General features: G+C 35.2%; 13 protein-coding genes across 13 annotated transcripts, besides 1 other annotated feature; 8 read left to right on the top strand and 5 right to left on the bottom strand.

Moving 5' to 3' along the window:
• Window positions 1–1,632: 1,632 nt before the first annotated feature.
• On the bottom strand, window positions 1,633–3,167 carry TVAGG3_0878360 (uncharacterized protein; the record flags this gene model as incomplete). Its single annotated transcript, XM_001309591.1, has 1 exon — window positions 2,121–3,167. The coding sequence occupies one exon, from the start codon at window positions 3,165–3,167 to the stop codon at window positions 2,121–2,123; it is 1,047 nt and encodes a 348-aa protein (XP_001309592.1).
• A 247-nt stretch (window positions 3,168–3,414) lies between these two features.
• Window positions 3,415–17,659: part of a mobile genetic element that runs on past the window's edge.
• On the top strand, window positions 3,686–4,270 carry TVAGG3_0878350 (protein of unknown function, DUF4106 family; the record flags this gene model as incomplete). The annotated part of the gene is made up of 1 exon (XM_051250324.1): window positions 3,686–4,270. A coding segment is annotated over one exon (585 nt), but the record flags the coding sequence as incomplete, so codon positions are not given.
• On the top strand, window positions 4,532–5,853 carry TVAGG3_0878340 (protein of unknown function, DUF4106 family; the record flags this gene model as incomplete). Its single annotated transcript, XM_051250323.1, has 1 exon — window positions 4,532–5,853. A coding segment is annotated over one exon (1,322 nt), but the record flags the coding sequence as incomplete, so codon positions are not given.
• On the top strand, window positions 6,678–6,884 carry TVAGG3_0878330 (protein of unknown function, DUF4106 family; the record flags this gene model as incomplete). Its single annotated transcript, XM_051250322.1, has 1 exon — window positions 6,678–6,884. One exon carries the CDS (start codon window positions 6,678–6,680, stop codon window positions 6,882–6,884), a length of 207 nt encoding a protein of 68 aa, XP_051085797.1.
• Window positions 6,917–7,770, top strand: TVAGG3_0878320 (protein of unknown function, DUF4106 family; the record flags this gene model as incomplete). The annotated part of the gene is made up of 1 exon (XM_051250321.1): window positions 6,917–7,770. A coding segment is annotated over one exon (854 nt), but the record flags the coding sequence as incomplete, so codon positions are not given.
• TVAGG3_0878310 (Poxvirus D5 protein-like family) lies at window positions 11,466–11,738 on the top strand (the record flags this gene model as incomplete). Its single annotated transcript, XM_051250320.1, has 1 exon — window positions 11,466–11,738. The coding sequence occupies one exon, from the start codon at window positions 11,466–11,468 to the stop codon at window positions 11,736–11,738; it is 273 nt and encodes a 90-aa protein (XP_051085795.1).
• On the top strand, window positions 11,776–12,195 carry TVAGG3_0878300 (protein of unknown function, DUF4108 family; the record flags this gene model as incomplete). Its single annotated transcript, XM_051250319.1, has 1 exon — window positions 11,776–12,195. One exon carries the CDS (start codon window positions 11,776–11,778, stop codon window positions 12,193–12,195), a length of 420 nt encoding a protein of 139 aa, XP_051085794.1.
• Window positions 12,212–12,673, bottom strand: TVAGG3_0878290 (uncharacterized protein; the record flags this gene model as incomplete). The annotated part of the gene is made up of 1 exon (XM_051250318.1): window positions 12,212–12,673. One exon carries the CDS (start codon window positions 12,671–12,673, stop codon window positions 12,212–12,214), a length of 462 nt encoding a protein of 153 aa, XP_051085793.1.
• TVAGG3_0878280 (protein of unknown function, DUF4106 family) lies at window positions 12,710–13,585 on the top strand (the record flags this gene model as incomplete). The annotated part of the gene is made up of 1 exon (XM_051250317.1): window positions 12,710–13,585. The coding sequence occupies one exon, from the start codon at window positions 12,710–12,712 to the stop codon at window positions 13,583–13,585; it is 876 nt and encodes a 291-aa protein (XP_051085792.1).
• Window positions 13,602–14,426, bottom strand: TVAGG3_0878270 (KilA, N-terminal/APSES-type HTH, DNA-binding family; the record flags this gene model as incomplete). Its single annotated transcript, XM_051250316.1, has 1 exon — window positions 13,602–14,426. One exon carries the CDS (start codon window positions 14,424–14,426, stop codon window positions 13,602–13,604), a length of 825 nt encoding a protein of 274 aa, XP_051085791.1.
• On the bottom strand, window positions 14,845–15,783 carry TVAGG3_0878260 (organellar and viral DNA polymerase type B; the record flags this gene model as incomplete). Its single annotated transcript, XM_051250315.1, has 1 exon — window positions 14,845–15,783. One exon carries the CDS (start codon window positions 15,781–15,783, stop codon window positions 14,845–14,847), a length of 939 nt encoding a protein of 312 aa, XP_051085790.1.
• Window positions 16,115–16,357, bottom strand: TVAGG3_0878250 (uncharacterized protein; the record flags this gene model as incomplete). Its single annotated transcript, XM_051250314.1, has 1 exon — window positions 16,115–16,357. One exon carries the CDS (start codon window positions 16,355–16,357, stop codon window positions 16,115–16,117), a length of 243 nt encoding a protein of 80 aa, XP_051085789.1.
• TVAGG3_0878240 (uncharacterized protein) lies at window positions 16,649–17,023 on the top strand (the record flags this gene model as incomplete). Its single annotated transcript, XM_051250313.1, has 1 exon — window positions 16,649–17,023. The coding sequence occupies one exon, from the start codon at window positions 16,649–16,651 to the stop codon at window positions 17,021–17,023; it is 375 nt and encodes a 124-aa protein (XP_051085788.1).

Raw genomic sequence — 17,659 nt, 5'->3', positions numbered from 1 at the left:
TAGCTTGCACTTTTTCACTTGAATGTGATTCATTGAATTTCAATTCAAGAAAGGAGTTTACAAATGCAGAGTATTATTCCTTTACCCTGCATTTGTAAACTCCTTTCTTGAATATCTTCATTTCTTTTAATTATAAATATCACATTCTTTATAAAACTCCTCAAATATCCTCAATTTCCAATTACAATAATAAATAACCATTTTCTATATTTCTTAAATTTCTCTAATCCTTAATTTTCTTATCAAATTTGTTATTTTTTCAATAATTTTTAAAATTTTCTATTATTTTTGGAAATTTTTATTTAATTTTGTGAGAAATTTATTCAATTCTTATTATATAATAATATTTTTCAAAAATATTGTTGTCATTTTTCAATGATTACGAGCTTACTGAGCATTGGCTCATCCCATCAAAACATTCCATTCAAAACTCTGGCCTTCATCGAGGCCAGAGCTCACAATTCATCTCCTCAGAGCCAAGTTCCTCGACGGTAGTCCTCATTAGGCACGATCCGAGAGGAACTTGGCTCTTCATTAAAATCACAAGCTCTGGCCATTGCTCAGGCCAGAGCTTCGCAAACCATCCTCGGGGCCGGTTTCCTCAAAGACCGCCCTGATTCAGGGCGGCCGGAGAGGAATCCAGCTCCGAGAGAGTGCCCATACGAAGCTCTGGCCTTAGCAGTGGCCAGAGCTTTCAAAAACAATCCTCAGGGCCGAGTTTTGCGATGATCGTCGATCATGTCGACAGTCTCGCAAGAACTCGGCCCTGAAAGACATACAGATACAGGCTCTGACCCCAGCAAAGGCCAGGGCTTCGTTTTAAATACCCAGGGCCGGCTTTCTCAAATGCCGCCCTTATCCCGGGCGGCAGGAGCGAAAACCGGCCCTGGGAATCCTACAATACCAAGCTCTGGCTCCTACTGAGGCCAGAGCCTGCAAAATTCATCCTCAGGACCGAGTTTTGCGATGATCATCCACATGATAGACATTCTCGCAGAAACTCGGCCCTGAAAGACGTAATATCACAGTCTCTGGCCTCAGTAGAGGCCAGAGCCTCGCTTACATTACTCAGGGCCGGCTTTCTCAAATGCCGTCCTGATCTATGGCGGCAGGAGAGAAATCCGGCCCTGGGAAGCATGAAATACGAAGATCTGGCCTTATAAGAGGCCATAATCTGCAAATACTCCCTTCTCTACAGATTATGATCCAATGTAACACAGAAAGCCTAGAAGGAAGCCCCTTCTCAAGGTTAAGACTTCCTTCCTGGCTTTCTGATACTGGATGGAGTGGAGGTTGGCTTCCATTGCAACTCCTTCCAGGAAGATCAAATGATTACACAAAAGTCATGGCAATTGTATTCTAACATTATAAATACAATTGCCATGGCCTACAATTGCGAGTGCCTGCTGCTTCAGCAGAGATTTGCAGCAGACACTCGCAATGTTAACCAAAATTCGTCTGAAAGTTAGAAGATGGGCTTTTTCTCAAGGTCAAAGTCCATTTCCTAACCTTCTTATATTAAAATGAGCATTTTGACAGATTATTATTTTTTATCCCGGCATCATCAGCTTGTCATTCTAAGCTTATCATTTTCAGCTTATACTTATAAATTCTAAAACAGTGATTATTGAATTCACGAAATAGAACACCACATTAAGAAATATTATTTACTAACTTTTTCAATAATTAAAAAATATCAATGATACTTAAGTGTCATCACATACAACACATTCTTATGATCATCATAATATATATTATAGAATATTGCATAATAATCCAAATTCAATTTCAATATTAAAGTGTACTATCCATTATCTCTTAACATCATAACATACTCAACGAGTACTGATCATATGCTATTGATCAAGCCTTTAAAACAAACTACATATATGATTGCTTTAAATTGACCAAAAAATTGAATACTTGCTTTAAATTGACCGTTCAATTTAAAGTTCGTCCCAAAAATTTGTGATGCCCTCATGAGTGGAGTTTATCCATGATGAAACCTTTGTTTCTTTATCATATCCGGAAAATGCTTATTTCATCTATGAATATGAGATAAATACTTATGATAGATCCTTAAAAATATGAGAAATTGAGAATTTGACTTAGATTTATTATTATAATCCAACAACTTTTCCGTTTGTTTCTTTAACAGACTCGGCAAGGAATGGATATACCTTATTATATATTGAATGTGAAAAACATACAACATATACTTCCAAACCAGATCTTTTGATGAGATCAATATTATTGGTGATTGAATCGCAAATAAGATCCATTGGATTTCCGAAAACTCCACCGCCAAGTAATGTCAAATAAAGTTTATTTGATCCTTTCCTTCCTGCGTATTTGATTGAATTATCCCAAGCTTGAAGGATTGTTGCTTTATACTCTGCTTCCAAAAGGTATTCAGATATTTCTGTAGTGAATGGTGTCTCAACAACGTTTCCATTGAAATTAAATGCAGCAGCATAAACGTGATGGGCAATTTGCTTCATATCTGTCTTCATTATTCTTCCATTAAGTCTCGAAGTTGTGACAGTAAGATTACTATGGGAACCGATCTTGTAATGGTTCAAATTATTCCAATCAAAACCTGACTCATTTAATGATCTTTCTTCTTTTTGGTCAATACTGGGATAACCTCCTTGAACACGTAATGGTGTTTCATGTAACAAGTTTATAACATGCTCAAATTGGCCTCTTTTACCGTTGATTTCAACAAAGTAGTTCCTATAGAGGGCGCCTGGCGCACATGCAATAGCACAGTAAGGTCCTTGTGTTGGATCATATTCATAACTTGAGATTCCATCTCTGGCAGATTGGTATTCGCTTGTGAATTCAAGACAATTGAAATTAGATGCAGCTAAAAATGTTGCTCCATCATTTTCTGGAATTGATTGTGATGCAAGGGAATCAACTGGAGATAATTCATCCGGATTTGTGCGACCTCCAACAATGATATTAAGAGTTCCATTGTTTCTATCTTCATGTTTTGGAATATCATTAATTCCAACAACTTCGAACTTGCCAGCTGAATAAGTTTCATTTAAAATTTTATTATGCATTAAAATATTCCCTGTACTATCCTTGGAAATATCAATATTTGAATAAACTTTCTGAATAGACTCTTCGAACCCAAATACAGAACCGAAATAACTCATTATAAAAATGAAGAAAATTTTGGAAAAGTCACTTTTGAAAAGTTCCTAAAGTTGTTTATTTGGGACTTGCAATTGAGATTACACTCGTTTTATTTACAATTCGATTTTTTCCCACAGTTCAAAATTTTTACCACAATTCAAATTATTTTTTCCACATTCAATTTTTTTTACAATTTGAAAAATCCAAAAAATTGAGGCAAAATAATTAAGGCAATATCAGATACAGTAGTTATGAAGTGATATGTTGAAAAAAAAAAAAAAAAAAAAAAAAAAAGGAAGTGGGGCTTCCAGGGGCTGCGCCCCTTCTAGCCCTAAGAATTTTGCCCAAGACCCAAGAGGAGGACCGAACCCCAGCCGACCAGCCGGTGATAAAAACCAAAACCGTTTTTAAAAAGTGACAGACAACTCCGTTTTTTAAAAGTGACAAAACCGTTTTTCACTATATAAGAGATATGCAAACAAAAAAGTGACAGCCGCATGTTTTAAACTACAAAAACCGCTTTTTAACTCCACTTAAAATGCCACGTAAGCTACGTAAGAATATACGTAAGAGGAAGGGAGCATTGAAACATCCAATAGTAAAACTGACACCACAACAACAGTTGCAACAACAAATGATGAATGACCCCACTATGTTGCAACAAATGTCAAGCAACCCTATGCTTTTAAACCGAGTTATTGGTGCACAGAGTGGAGGTTTAAGAGCGGCACTTTTAGCGAAAATGGCAGGCTATGGTGGAGCTGCAGACGGAACAGCTTATAACCCTCAAAGTCAAATGAATTTGAGTTCACTCAAAAATCAAATAACAGATGTCAAAAAGTCAAACATAGACATACAGAAACAAATAAGTGAAAACGAAAAGAAACTAGAATATGACAGACACACAAAGAAACTCAATGAGTTAAACGTAGAGAAAAAGAAGAAAGAAGAACAACTGAAAGAACTAAGTACAGAGGAATATGCGAAAAAAGTGTCAGAAAAAGCAGCAGAAGTAGCAAAAATGGAACAAGATGTTATAAATTTGAAAAACCATACTACTCAATATAAAGTACTGAAAGATGAAGAGATAAGACAAAAAGCTCTGAAGACATATATGGATAGCGATGAGTATAAAAAAGAAGTTGAAGCAAATGTAAAGGCAGAAAAACTTTTACAGTTGCAAAACCAAACCGTACAGTATGAAAACTTAGCACAAGAAAGTAAAAATAACGACGCAGCCATGCAAAAGGCAATGAAAAGCGCAGAATATATAAAAGCTAATAATGACTGGTTAGATGCCCAAGCCAACGCCAAAGCAGCCCAACTTATAGGGTCAATAAGGACAAAAATACAAGCGGATGAAGACAGTTCAAATGAAGCTTTAATGAATGCCGACTTTAAGAATGCCTTCGAAGCTCTTCATAGTAAGGTGAAACTAGTGAACGACTTCTCATCTGGAAAGAAACTGAAGTCTGAAGGTTTCGACAAAGAGTTAAAAGAAGTAGCACAAAATATGACGAAAATAACAGATGCAGCAACGAGACAGGCAGTTCAAAGTGCCTATGACGCCGTTAGAGCAACTGTTGTGGAAAGTCAAGAAAAAGAGTTACAACAGACCAAAACAGACCTAGTAAATGCTTTCTTAAGAACGAAAAGTCAGGTAGGACATTATGCTGCAGATGGAACATATGTGCCAGCTGGTGGAACTTATATACCAGCTGGTGGAACTTATATACTAGCTAGTGGAACTTATATACCACCAAACCCTCCAAGAGAAGCACCTGCACCAGGACTACCTAAAACATTTACATCGTCACATGGACACAGACACAGGCATGCACCAAAACCAACACAACAACCACCTCCACAACCAGCACAACAACCACCTCCACAACCAGCACAACAACCACCTCCACAACCAGCACAACAACCAGCACAAACAGAGCAAGGACATAAAAGAAGTAGAGAACAAGGAAACCAAGAATTCTTAAAAATGCTTAAGGAAGAATATGATTACCCAGATACTCTTGACTTTAGTGACAGATATAAAGAAGCTATTAGAAAGTTCAAGGGAGGAAATACTGACCCGAACCTATTTAGCTTTATGGTTCAGCACCAAATGGGATATAATTTCAAACCTGGAAAATACAAGCTCGCTAAGGGATATGATTTAATAGCATATCATCCAAATGACATGGATGAATTTACTCCGAGATATTTGGTGTCAGAGATAAATGATAATTCAACTATCTTCATGAAACGCGTAAAAAATAGAGACGGAACGAAAGAAGAAAGGGTTATGAATGCGGATGACTTAAATAGGGAACTTGTTAAAAACGGTCTCGGAATATATGAAATGCCACCAGATGAGGTACAAGAAACTCCACAGGAAGAAGTTCAGATACAACCAGACATGGAAGAAATAGTTCAGCAACAACAGCTAGAAGAGCCTGAAGGAAACGAACAAGTCCCTCCTTTGGAAACTAACTTCACAGAACTAGATGAAGATTTGGAACAGCCGAAAAATCTTGACCCTCAACAAGAGTATGCGGAGAATATGGAATCTTTCCAAGAGTCTAAGAAAAATTCGGCTGACATAGTAGAAGAATATCGAAAAATGTTCGCCAACATACAAAAGACTCCAACATCAGATGAAAATATTCAGCAAAGAATGGAAGAACTGAAAGAAAATGTACGCAAATACAACAATCCTTTTTACTTACGAGCATATAACGTTCAATCTTTGGATGAACTCGGTGAAAATAAAAGGTTAAATTTCAACAAAACATATAGAAATGAAACTGTTTAAAGTTCATTCAGAACCTAACCAATATGGAAACAAACCTACTTTTGTTTCTGCAGACTATGGAACTACAATGAGATGGGGTCATAAAGCTAATCCGGATAGGTGGTTCATAAACTTACAACCACAATTCCAAGAAGTTGTAGACGCAATGGAAGCGAATGGTGAACCAGATATAGCTGGTATTTTCAGCGCGGCTTTAATGCCATTGAAAGATATGAAACATGCAGATATTTTGGACCAGTATGAAATGAACATGGCTGATGGAAATATAACATCTGACGTTCTAAAACATTTATCTCAAAGAACTACACAGAACCATAGAGATGGTATATTTGGTGAAGAGTTTAGAAAGAGAGTTAGGGAGAGAGAAGGAAGAGAACCTATTGTACATGACCTTGCAAACGAAAGTTTGCAAAATGTCATAAAAACTTACTTTGCAGACAATGAACAGAGAAGGGATGAATATTTAAGAAAACTCAAATGGACAGTACCAAATGAAATGTTAGTATTGAAAAACATGTTCCTTGACAAAATAAAACCAACTACAGAAATAAATGACGCAAGACTGAAACGTTGGGTAAAAGCTTTCCCATTCACAAAAGATATTATTGGTAACATGGAAAGAAAACCAGAATGGCTACAAAAACATATATTTGGAAACGAGCTTATTCCATATGGACAAGCTCTGTTTGAAGAGCTTGAACCGGAAACTCAGGAAAGAGTCATGCAAACAATACGCGAAGACTCAAATACAAACTATGACAAAATCTTTCTAGGATATAGGTTACCTGAGATGGGCGACCAGAGCCCAAAGGCAAAAAGGACATGGGAAATTTGCAACATACTAGGTGAACATGAGGCAAAGATGCAACAAAACTCAGTCAGGAAGAAAGTAAAGCTTGGTACGAGTGGGTTCTATTATGACACATAAATCCAACTATTCTATATTTTTACCCATATGAAATGTACGCCGCTCAGAATATTACGCCAACAGTTTTGGATGCCATGAACGGAAATGTTTCTGAATGGTATAACGAATGCGACAATGCCATTAGAAGGTCAGAAATAGTTCCTGGAACTTACGAATATACAACTGCTGTTTCTTATGGAAACGTAGGTGAGTTTGGTGAAGGTTCTTCAACAACAGTAGATATTGCTTGCGACAGGTTTCACATTATTTCTATTGACAACTCATTCTTATACGTGGAACAAGACATTGAAATAAAACCTTCTGCCAAGTTGTCTGACAAGAAAGGTTGCAATGGAATTTTCTATGTCGGATACCAATATGCTCCAGAAGTTTTCATGGGATATAAGATATATTCTAACTCTGACTTAGTTCAAACAGTAACATGGGCAAACTATGAATGGTTCGCTTTGAGAAACTCAGTACAACCACAAGCTAGAGAACAAACAGACCAGTATGCAACTATTGAGAAAATAAGAAGACTTGACCCTAACGTTCCAGGAGTTTATGTTAACCTTTCTGGTTCAGATGGAACTGCTGCCACTAAAGTAAAACTGAAACTTAGAGTTCCTTTGTCATCTTTCCTCATCTTCAGGTTTTTAAGATACTTGCCAAACTGGGCAGGAAAAATTTCTATCGAACTTACTCCAAGCAAAAATAACTTAGTCATTGCACCAACACAAGACCCATTCACTATTACTGTAACTGGAACTGGTGGAGCCAAGTTCTGTGACTTTTGCAAAGACAAAGTTGACTTAGACTTTGGTTTCTCAAACCTCAACACTGAAGTAAACTATTATTTCAATGCTGCTGGAAATGCTTGGGACCCAGTTAAGTTTACATGCGAACAGTTTGAATGCAAGAGAATAGAAAGCAGACTTGCAGTCTATATGTTGGACCCAGATATTTCAAATGCTTTAGCTGCCAAATATATTGCAGTTCCACTTATGTTCCCTATACACCAAATATCTGTCAAAGACTTTGCAGGTGAAGTTGGAAACCAAAGTGCTGACCCAGGTGCAAGAACAGATATTGCTTTAACAACTGCAATGAAACATGCAGATACTATGTTTGTACTGTTCAGACGAAACTATAAATGACTATTCTTGTTCTACAACCCTGGTATTAAATATCATATAAACATAGATGGCAAATATTATCCAAGAGAAGAATATTCTACAGTTGAGGATATGAGGTCATACAACTTGACATTAGATGCTATGAACTTTAACAACAACTTCACAACAACTATTAACCCTGAAATGCAAAGTTCTATTATGCCATATGTGGAAAGTATGGACTCATACAGGAGGTCAAAAAACTCAATATACAAATGGAGACCGTTCAAACTTTTGGCTTGGCATTCCATTTGCTGACTCAGAAGACTTTATGGTGGTATTTCAACTGTTGGTACTGTACAAATACAATATACTGGTGACAGAGACCGGTCCAGATGAATTGAAAGCAAAGAAGTTTACAAAACCAATAGCACTTTTCACGGAAGATGCTCTTTTGAAGATTCGTTCGATGAAACCTGCTGGGGCTCCTCAGATTGGCATAACGACAGCTTCCATCGAGCAGATTTTGGCAGCAGGTCAGTAAGTTGTTCTTGAACTGACTTCTCTCTGTCAAATATTGACAGTACGCCAGTTTTGACATAATATTGTATTATAAACTTTCCTTTAGTAATATCGGTCAGTTTTGAAGTTATATTTTTGTCAACGTCAAGAACTTTCACCATCTCGGTTATACCAACTTTCTTTGCTTTATGAAAATATTTAGGTTCAGCAAAGACTGCTATTCTATAACATTTTCCATTGTTTGTGTAAAGAACTATTCTGTCAATGTATTTGTATTGTTTGTGAGTATAAACCTTGTTTTGCTTCAATTCAAAGAGATATCCGAATACGTCCATCTTTTTATTCTAAGTAAAATGTCATTTCCGAAAAATAGAAGCGTAAGTGTTTCAAAAGGTTTAATGGCGGTGGCAGATGTGAAGTTAAATTCACCAACTCAAACAAACAGTCAAAGTGTTGTTGTCAATGTCAAAGACAGAGATGTTGAAGTGGGGAAACCATACGAAGACGAAGATGGTATAACAATAGTTCCTGTAAAAGAACCAAAATATCCTGAAGTTAACAGAGACTTAAGTTCTGTTGCAGATATTCGAAACGACTACCAACAACTGAAAGACAAACTTCAAACTCAGGAGAAGATTTGTCAAGCTTTAAGTATAATGTTAAACTTGGTCGAACACAACCTGTTAAAAGTGAACTCATATGTCATTGCACCTCATGAAGTTTTGAAAGAACTATTGAAACTTTTGACAGAGGCAGACGATATAAACATCAAAGAAATAGAACCCGACATTAGTTGCTGTGGTGTTTCATATAATGTCATTGACAAGATATACGTTATGAAAGGAGGTGAAACGTTGAACTTAAAATATAGTTTCCCAGACGTTATAAAAATATTTGACGACCACAACATTTCATTAAAATTTATTTGCTAAGTAAAAATGTTCAAAACTTCTTGAAAGATGTTTGAAGAAAAATAATATAGACTTTATTTCATGTAAAGGACTTTACACACTTTTGAACGATATGAAAAGACCCTGTTTTGTTTGTTCGTGTAGACAAAGGAAAGTTCTATGTCTTTTACAAAATATTTGAACTTCTTAGACAGAGAACTTCAAGAAACGCCATGTGAAAGTTTAGATGAAGTTCTTCTCCACTTTCAGAAAAACTTTTAAATAATATAAATGGCAGAAGACATAATGGTTTATACTATTACGACTAAAAACCCTGAGTCATATAATTCTATAACAACAAACTTACAAAGTCCTCAAGGACGATTATTGTAAACTAACCTTAAACACAATGACGACTAAAGCCTGTTTTGCTCTTTTGACACCAGAAGACTTTATTGTTGTGAATGGTAAAAAATACTCCTTTGAAGATACTTACTCAGATATACCACCAACAGGTTTTGTTGACTTATTTAATACTTTAAGGACGGGTGTAACATGTGCTGCAACTAGAGCAGGTTTCATTATGTTTGGATGTCCGACTGAGTTTACTATAAACGATATGAGCTTATAATACAAAACTTATATCTGGTTTTTACTACCAACAGTTTCCTATAACAGGAAAAGGTGTCATACAAGGAATGTCTATTCCATTGACATTAAGCACACCAATTTATATATTGTTTCAAACTTAGGTTCAAAGTGTTATTCGAATGTCGACAGAAACTATTATGACCAAAAGATACTTATGCGTATAAACAATACTTTCTCTGCTGGTTTGCCTATTGTTCATTCGAATGCAGAATTTTCAACCTTAGTGAACTCAAACACTTTGGCAAGTATAACGTTGACATTAGTTGACGCAAACTTTGTTCCTGTAAAACTTTTATGTCCTATGTATTTGTCAATGACGGCAGAAAGTTTCGAATTGGAAGATGCAACTGTGAAAGTATTGTATTACAAGAACAACTTCAACAACAAATAGCTCAAGAACAACAAATGCAACAAACAAAGTCAAGAATAAAAAATATTATTTTTTTATTTTTATAAAAATGTACAGAATAGATGTTTCAGATTTTTATGACTTCCAAGCATTCAGAAATATGTGTCCATTTCGAGACTATAACAAAGCAGTCGAGAATTTGAAACGTTTAGTCATTTAATGTTGACTCTGCCCCAGAATGTTATGTCATGAAAGAATGGGATGTTGTCTTTAACAAAACCAAGAGCAACAATAGTTTCAGAACAAGAATGTAGACAGAAACTTAAGAAAATAAAAGTCGTACAAGTTGGAATGAAGATGTTAGATGCTTGGGATATCTTATTGTCAAAGTTAGAAGATTTTTCAGTTCGAGGTATAAAGTTTTATACACCTTCTCCAAACTTCTATTCTATCTTCACTGGATATAAATATGAACAAGTAGAATGGAAAGAAAATATTATAGAAGCTTGGTTAGACCATGTCAAAGAAATTATATGCAATGGAAACGAAAAGGTTTATGAGTATATCTTATGTTGGTTTGCAAATATCTTACAACATCCAAGTGCTAAAAATGAAACTGCTCTCATTATAATTGGAAAACAAGGAACAGGTAAGAATACTTTCTTTACAGATATCTTATGCAAACTGTTAGAAGGTTATTCGAACCCTAATATGACAAACTTAGAAAACATCTGCGGTAAATTTAACTCTTCAATTGAGAATATGAAACTTATAGTTTGCAATGAACTTCAAAGTATAGATACAACAAAAGTTTTGAACTCAGATGCTTTGAAGAGTCTTATAACAGACAAAGTTGGAGTTGTTTGAAAGAAAGTATAAAGACCAAAGAGTTTGTGAAAATGTTGCAAACTTCATTATGGTTTCAAACAATACTGTTCCGATGAAGTTAGAAAGTTCTGACAGAAGATATGTAGTTGTCAGAACGTCAGATTCTCATATGCAAGATACAGAATATTTTGACGACTTAGCAGAAACTTTGACATCTGACTTTTACAACCACTTGTTCTCATATTTCATGACATTAGATATTTCTAAGTTCAATCCAAGACAAATTCCACATACCGAAGAGAGACAAACATTGTTAGAAGCAAACAAGAGTGTATATGAACTGTTCATAGATGAAACTGACTTTGTGTCATTAGATGAAAGGTCATTGTACGATTCGTATAAACAATATTGTCAAGAATATGGTTATATGGCAGCTTCTAAACGAACATTCTTGGCAAATGTCAAAAGTCTTTTAGATGTTCAGAATGGTGTATATACAAAGAAAAATTTTTCTGAGTAAATTTTAAAAAAAAATATTTTTTTATCCGATAGAAAAGATGACAAAATTCATCTCAGTAAACAAGTACATGTCAGGACTTAAAGAAGAACTAGACCCATTCACATATTTGAATGTTTACTTCTACCATTTTGAAAAGTCTTCATTCAGCAAAGTTTGGAACATCGAACCAGTTAAGTTTGCTATTGTGACTAAAAATGGTGCGAAATTTGAAGACTTAGACATAGAAGGTTTGTTAGCAGTCAAAGAAAATTTTGACAGAAAGTTCTCAAAACTCGAAGAAGGTAAAGCATACAAACTTGTTATACCTTATGAACCAAAGAAAGCAGACGACTATGAATATTATGAGTCTAAGATAGTTGAAGTTCAAGGTAAATTGGGTAAAAAGATTTTAGAGTCTAAGCCAGTGTTTGCCCCTAAAGAGGAAGAGAACATTGACATTGACCCAGAAATGTTCTAAAAATAAAATTTTATTTTTACATGTCAAATTTCTTTTTCTCTGGAACTGGTTCAGGTTCTTTCTTCTCTTCTTCTACTTTCTTTTCTTTCTTTTCTCTCTTTTCTCTCTTCTTCTTCTCTGGTGGAGTTATGTCAAATTTGGCGCAACTATATTTATGTAAAAGTTCTTTGTCCTTTAATAGCTCATCTATTCTGTTTTCTATTTCATCTTCAAGAACAGCGCATGTGTCTTCTTTGCATTCTAAGAAGTTTTGTTGGACTTCATCTCTCCAAGAGGCGTCATCTCTGTCAACAAGTCTGTCATTGACAAACTTAAAGACTTCTCTGCTTAATGTTTTATGGTTCTTGTCATATTCCCAGAAACAGAACTTTAGAACAAATTCACCTTTCTTGTTTACACTATGTAAGATTTTATGGTCGACAGAAGTTTTAGAGTCGAAAAGTTTGTCTCGAATATAGATAGCGAAATCGCTAGACATTTTCAAAAAGATAAAAATTTTAATTTTTCTAAAAATATGTTAGAAAAAAAGTTTGCTGACATTGACAAGAAATTTGAGAATGTTTTAAACAAGAACAAGAGGAAGTTAGAAAATGCTCAGATAAAGCCTATACATGACAAGTTCTTATTTGCTCAGAATGGTATAACAGGTCTAATCGCACCACCTGGGTCGGGTAAGACTTTCACTTATCTTAAAATGGCTGCACAACAACAAGAACTAGATGAGAAGAACCCATTCTATGAGTTAGTTGTTATTTGTAGTACTTCTGGTCAATTTGACCAAACCGTCAATTCGTTCAAAGATATTATAAAGAAGTCTAAGTTAGTATGTATAAAGGATACTGAGTTGTTAGATTGGATAAAGAAGTACCAAAGAAGAGTTTTGAAGTATAATGCTATAAATGAGTATATAAATTCTAAGTTTAAAGACCCAAATGAGGAAATGCAGAGAATATTAGAGAAGAAACACTTCAGAAACAAACAGAAAGAGATAGAATACATTTCGAAGAAATTGCAATCTTACGATTGGAAGACATACCCTCATAGATGTCTTCTTATCTTAGATGACTTTGCTTCTCATCCTTTGTTAAAGAACAGAGAACAAGATATGTGTCGAATTCTTAAGAAGCTCAGACACTTTAACATTTCAGTCGTAATATGTGTACAGACAGCAAAGAGTTTAAGTAAGGATGTTAAAAGAATACTTACTGACATAATACTTTTCCCCGGATTGTCCGAAGACGATTTCATGGAACTTATGAAAGAGTCCATGGCAGGTAAGTTTGACAGACATGAACTATGGGAGAAGTACAAAGTCATACAAGACCCTCATACTTCTTTCAGAATTCATATCTACGCAAACAAAGTTCAAATTGTAAAAAGTCAAGCTTGAAAAATAAAGAGTTCATCTACCCTACTTGTTTGAAGTTGTCAAAATACTCTGTTATTTTTTCCTTTAACAATGGCAAATCTTCTTTGAAGGTAAGAATTGTACAACCTTTAATATCATAGTGTGTTTGAGGTAACGTATCTTGAACTATTTGTTTCACATCTTCATTCGGAGTCATTGAAATCGGTAAGTTTTCGCGATAGAACCAATTTCTGTCAGATTTGTAAATCTTAGCAAGGTCGTAAAAGCTTTTGTTGTTTCTTCTGACTAAATGCAACATAACCATATCTTTATCTTCTTCATTTTCCATCTCTTCAGTATAAATCATATACTTATAGTTCTTTTCCTTTCCTTTTGGTACCGAACGTGGTATTCTTTTCTGAATGCTTTTGTCCTTGGATTCAATGACTTCATCTTTTGCATGAAGTTTCTTTTCCATCTCTTCACGTTCTTGTCTATGAATTTCGTCAAGAAGTTTGTAAACATGCCAAGCATAACGAGGCGAAGCCCACATTGCAACAGCATTTACAAGAAGTCTATGTACATACCAACCTCTCAAACCATTTGGCAAATTTTTACGATTTTCATGAGTTTTAGGCGACCCCGAAAAAGTTCGGTCTAGAGAAATTTCACTCAAAAGTTCTTGTGTGCTTTGGTTTTTGAACCAGTCGTCTGCGTGTTTAGTGTCTGGAGCAAAACATGCTGTCAAAATACTTTGCATTTGGTACATATCGTCTTTGACCGAACGAATGAGACGGAGTTGTTTGTTAAACTGAACCCACTCATATTCTTCATTTATAGCTTCATGAACGATAGCAGTTGTTGTGTTCTCTGTTGTTGACATATCTGTCTTTACATACAAAATAAAAAAATAAATAAAAATAAAACTAACTTTATTTTTTCTATCTTAAGGAAATTCATGATTTTCATACGGAATCTCTTCTCTCGGTTTTCCGAGGGAAGCAAGCATATGCCCTAAAAATTATTTTACTCAGATTTTTGTTGCTGAATTCAATAAAAATAATGTTTAGGTGAAGAGGTGAGATCTCACCCGTTTTCTCACCTGTTTTCTCACCTCAGTTATTTTATAAGCGTTTTACATGGTAAACGTTATTTTTTAAATTTTGTGAAAACTCAACGGTTTGACACATGCCCTAAAAATTATTTTACTCAGAATTTTGTTGCTGAATTCAATAAAAATAATGTTTAGGTGAAGAGGTGAGATCTCACCTCTTTTCTCACCTGTTTTCTCACCTGTTATTTTATAACCGTTTTACATGAATTGTACGATGTATATTTGAAATTCTAAACAATTTCGTAGCTTCTATTTCTTCTGTCAGTACATCGAATGTTTTAACGATACCGAAAGTTTCTTTATACTTCTTCTTGACGTCAGATAGAAGGAAATCTTCTGCTGTTGGATAGTTTTTGTTCAGAAATTCTAACATATCCATTTTATCTTCTGCTGGCTTCTCTGCTTCTTTCTTTAAATCTGCATAGTCGTTTCTCATTCTTTCTATCTCTTTGACGGAGTAGTTATATTTCCTCATTGCTGCTTTACATTTAGAACATTGCGGGTTCATTTTTGCGTTATATTCTGAAACCTTACCTGCTAGAACAACCAAGGCGTCAATGGTTTTCTTTAAATCTGAAGCAGTTGGTCTTATTTGTTCGTTCCATACCTTACCTCTTCTATCTTTATCTCTTATCTGCCATACACATTTTGCAACTAACGAAACAAAGTTGTCGTAGGTCTTAAACTCCCCGGATTTATATATGTCAGAAACATTCTTATATACCATGTCGCAATCTTTGTCCATAACTTTATGGTTGCAATGAAAACCAAGGAATTCATAATTTACCTTTCGTATGAACTTCTTTATTTCTACTGAGTCAGTTGCTTTGACTTCAATTTCGTCGAATTCAGGAATAGTTAGTTTTTGCTGTTGGATTTCAGGCAATTTGGGTAAATGGTCAATAATGTCCTGCATTTCATAAAGATACTGTTCATTTGTTTCATCCTGTGCGGTACAGTCTAAATTACTTGTTAAAAGTTCCTGCTTTATCTTCTGGATTTTTGTTTCGAAAGTATATGAAGAAGGAATGAAGTTTTTCATCTCTACTAACATAGATGTTGGATTCATAACTAACGAGTTTGGTGCTGTAGTTGTTTGAATTGTTGTTGTGCCGATTGTTGACATTTCTGTTCTTTTATACAAAATAAAAAAATAAATAAAAATAAAACTAACTTTATTTTTTATTTCGGGAAAATTCAAGAGGTGAGAAAAGAGGTGAGAAAAGAGGTGAGATCTCACCTCTTCACCTAAACATTATTTTTGGGTCATTTACGCTCATTACGATGAAGTTTCGACAAAACATTTACGAAGAAGTCTTGACAAAACATTTACGAAGAAGTCTTGACAAAACATATACGAAGAAGTCTTGACAAAACATATACGATGAAATCATGAAAATTCATGAAAATTCAAGAGGTGAGAAAACAGGTGAGAAAAGAGGTGAGATCTCACCTCTTCACCTAAACATTATTTTTACTGAATTTAGCAACAACTTTCTCTCAATTGGAGCTGTGGCATACTCTTTGCGTAAGCGGTTCAGACCTTCTTCGAACTCTTGGTCTCTCTTCGATTTGTATTGGAATTGGTAGTAATTTGGAGGTACTTGCTGGAACTGAGGTTGCTGAGGAGACTGTTGTGGTTCTGCAGCTTTCGGTTCTTCTGGCTTTGGAAGGCATTCAGGAAGAGGAACGTCGGACATTCGTTTGTGTCCTGTCGGAAGGAAAAATTTTTCCTGTCGGAAGGAAGAACTTTTTCTGTCGGAAGGAAGAACTTTTTCTGTCGGAAGGAAGAACTTTTTCTGTCGGAAGGAAGAACTTTTTCTGTCGGAAGGAAGAACTTTTTCTGAAGTTCGACCAAAAAGTTCTCAATTTTCGAAAATTTGAATGGTTTACGGACGGACAACTGGAAGAGTTCTTCCTGTCGGAAGGAAAAATTTTTCCCTTTGTCCGGAAAATTTTTTCCAGTTGTCGGGAAAATATTTTCCTGTCGGATGGAAGGACTCGGAATGCCAGAAGGATTTGACGAGGCAGTTTACCTTATAGAGATAAATGAAGTTGTTAAGCAGTACTTGCGCAAGGTAATGAAGCCCAAGGTCAAGTTCACCACTATTTCTGGAAGGTCTACACTTCAGCTCGAGACTTCGACTGGAATTCCAATTCAAATACCAGACGGGACAGCCTACGATGGCATAAAGGACGCCAAAAGAGAAGCTCTTGTTAAGTTCCTAAACAAACGTCCTTGGATAAAAATACCAAACAAGGAGAACCCCCTACCCCATATGAAATTGGCAATTCAGTCTCTCCTTCACTTCTCGGGTCAACCATTCTACATAACTACAGAAGGCGACATCCAACCAGTTCAGTAAACCTTAACGTTTAACTTCACTTTTTTATGTTTTTTGTGAAAGTGTCAAAAATAAATTGTTTTCATGAGTTTTCTACGATGTTAGAAAAAATGTTATTTTCTAATATCTTCACATTCAATACTTTTTCAGCACTTTTCCGTAGTTATATATGAAAGACAATTCGAGATAAAAGTCATAGTACAATGGAATAATATGTTGCACACCATTTGTTGTGAACCAAACTTGAAAGTCAGAGAAACTGTTACTAGATGGTTCGTAGAATTTAGAAGCAAAGTCATAAAAGTCCTTACCAATACATAGAAAACTATTGTTGCTTGAACTGAAACTTGCATGACACATAACATTTTGAGGGTCAAACACATTTCTATAAACCATCAAATCTGCTGGTGGAAGTATAAATTTAAATGGACCATCTGGTGTAATGGTTCGTTCTGGTTTAGTAACCGAAGAAATTGTGCCCAAGAACGTTTGTCTACTTCCCAAAATAAAAACTCTGTATCTCTTGGAGGGTTAATTTCAATCTTTTGAAATGAAACGGTGGAGTTCATCTTGTCATATTCTAGTTTCAGATAGTATGTTCCATTTAGTAAAGAGTTGTATTTTTTTTGAAATTCCCAATAATATTTGTTCATTTGA

Source organism: Trichomonas vaginalis, chromosome VI (assembly GCF_026262505.1).
Source record: "Trichomonas vaginalis G3 chromosome VI, whole genome shotgun sequence".
Taxonomy (NCBI): domain Eukaryota; phylum Parabasalia; order Trichomonadida; family Trichomonadidae; genus Trichomonas; species Trichomonas vaginalis.
This window is presented reverse-complemented; position numbering and strand designations above follow the sequence as displayed.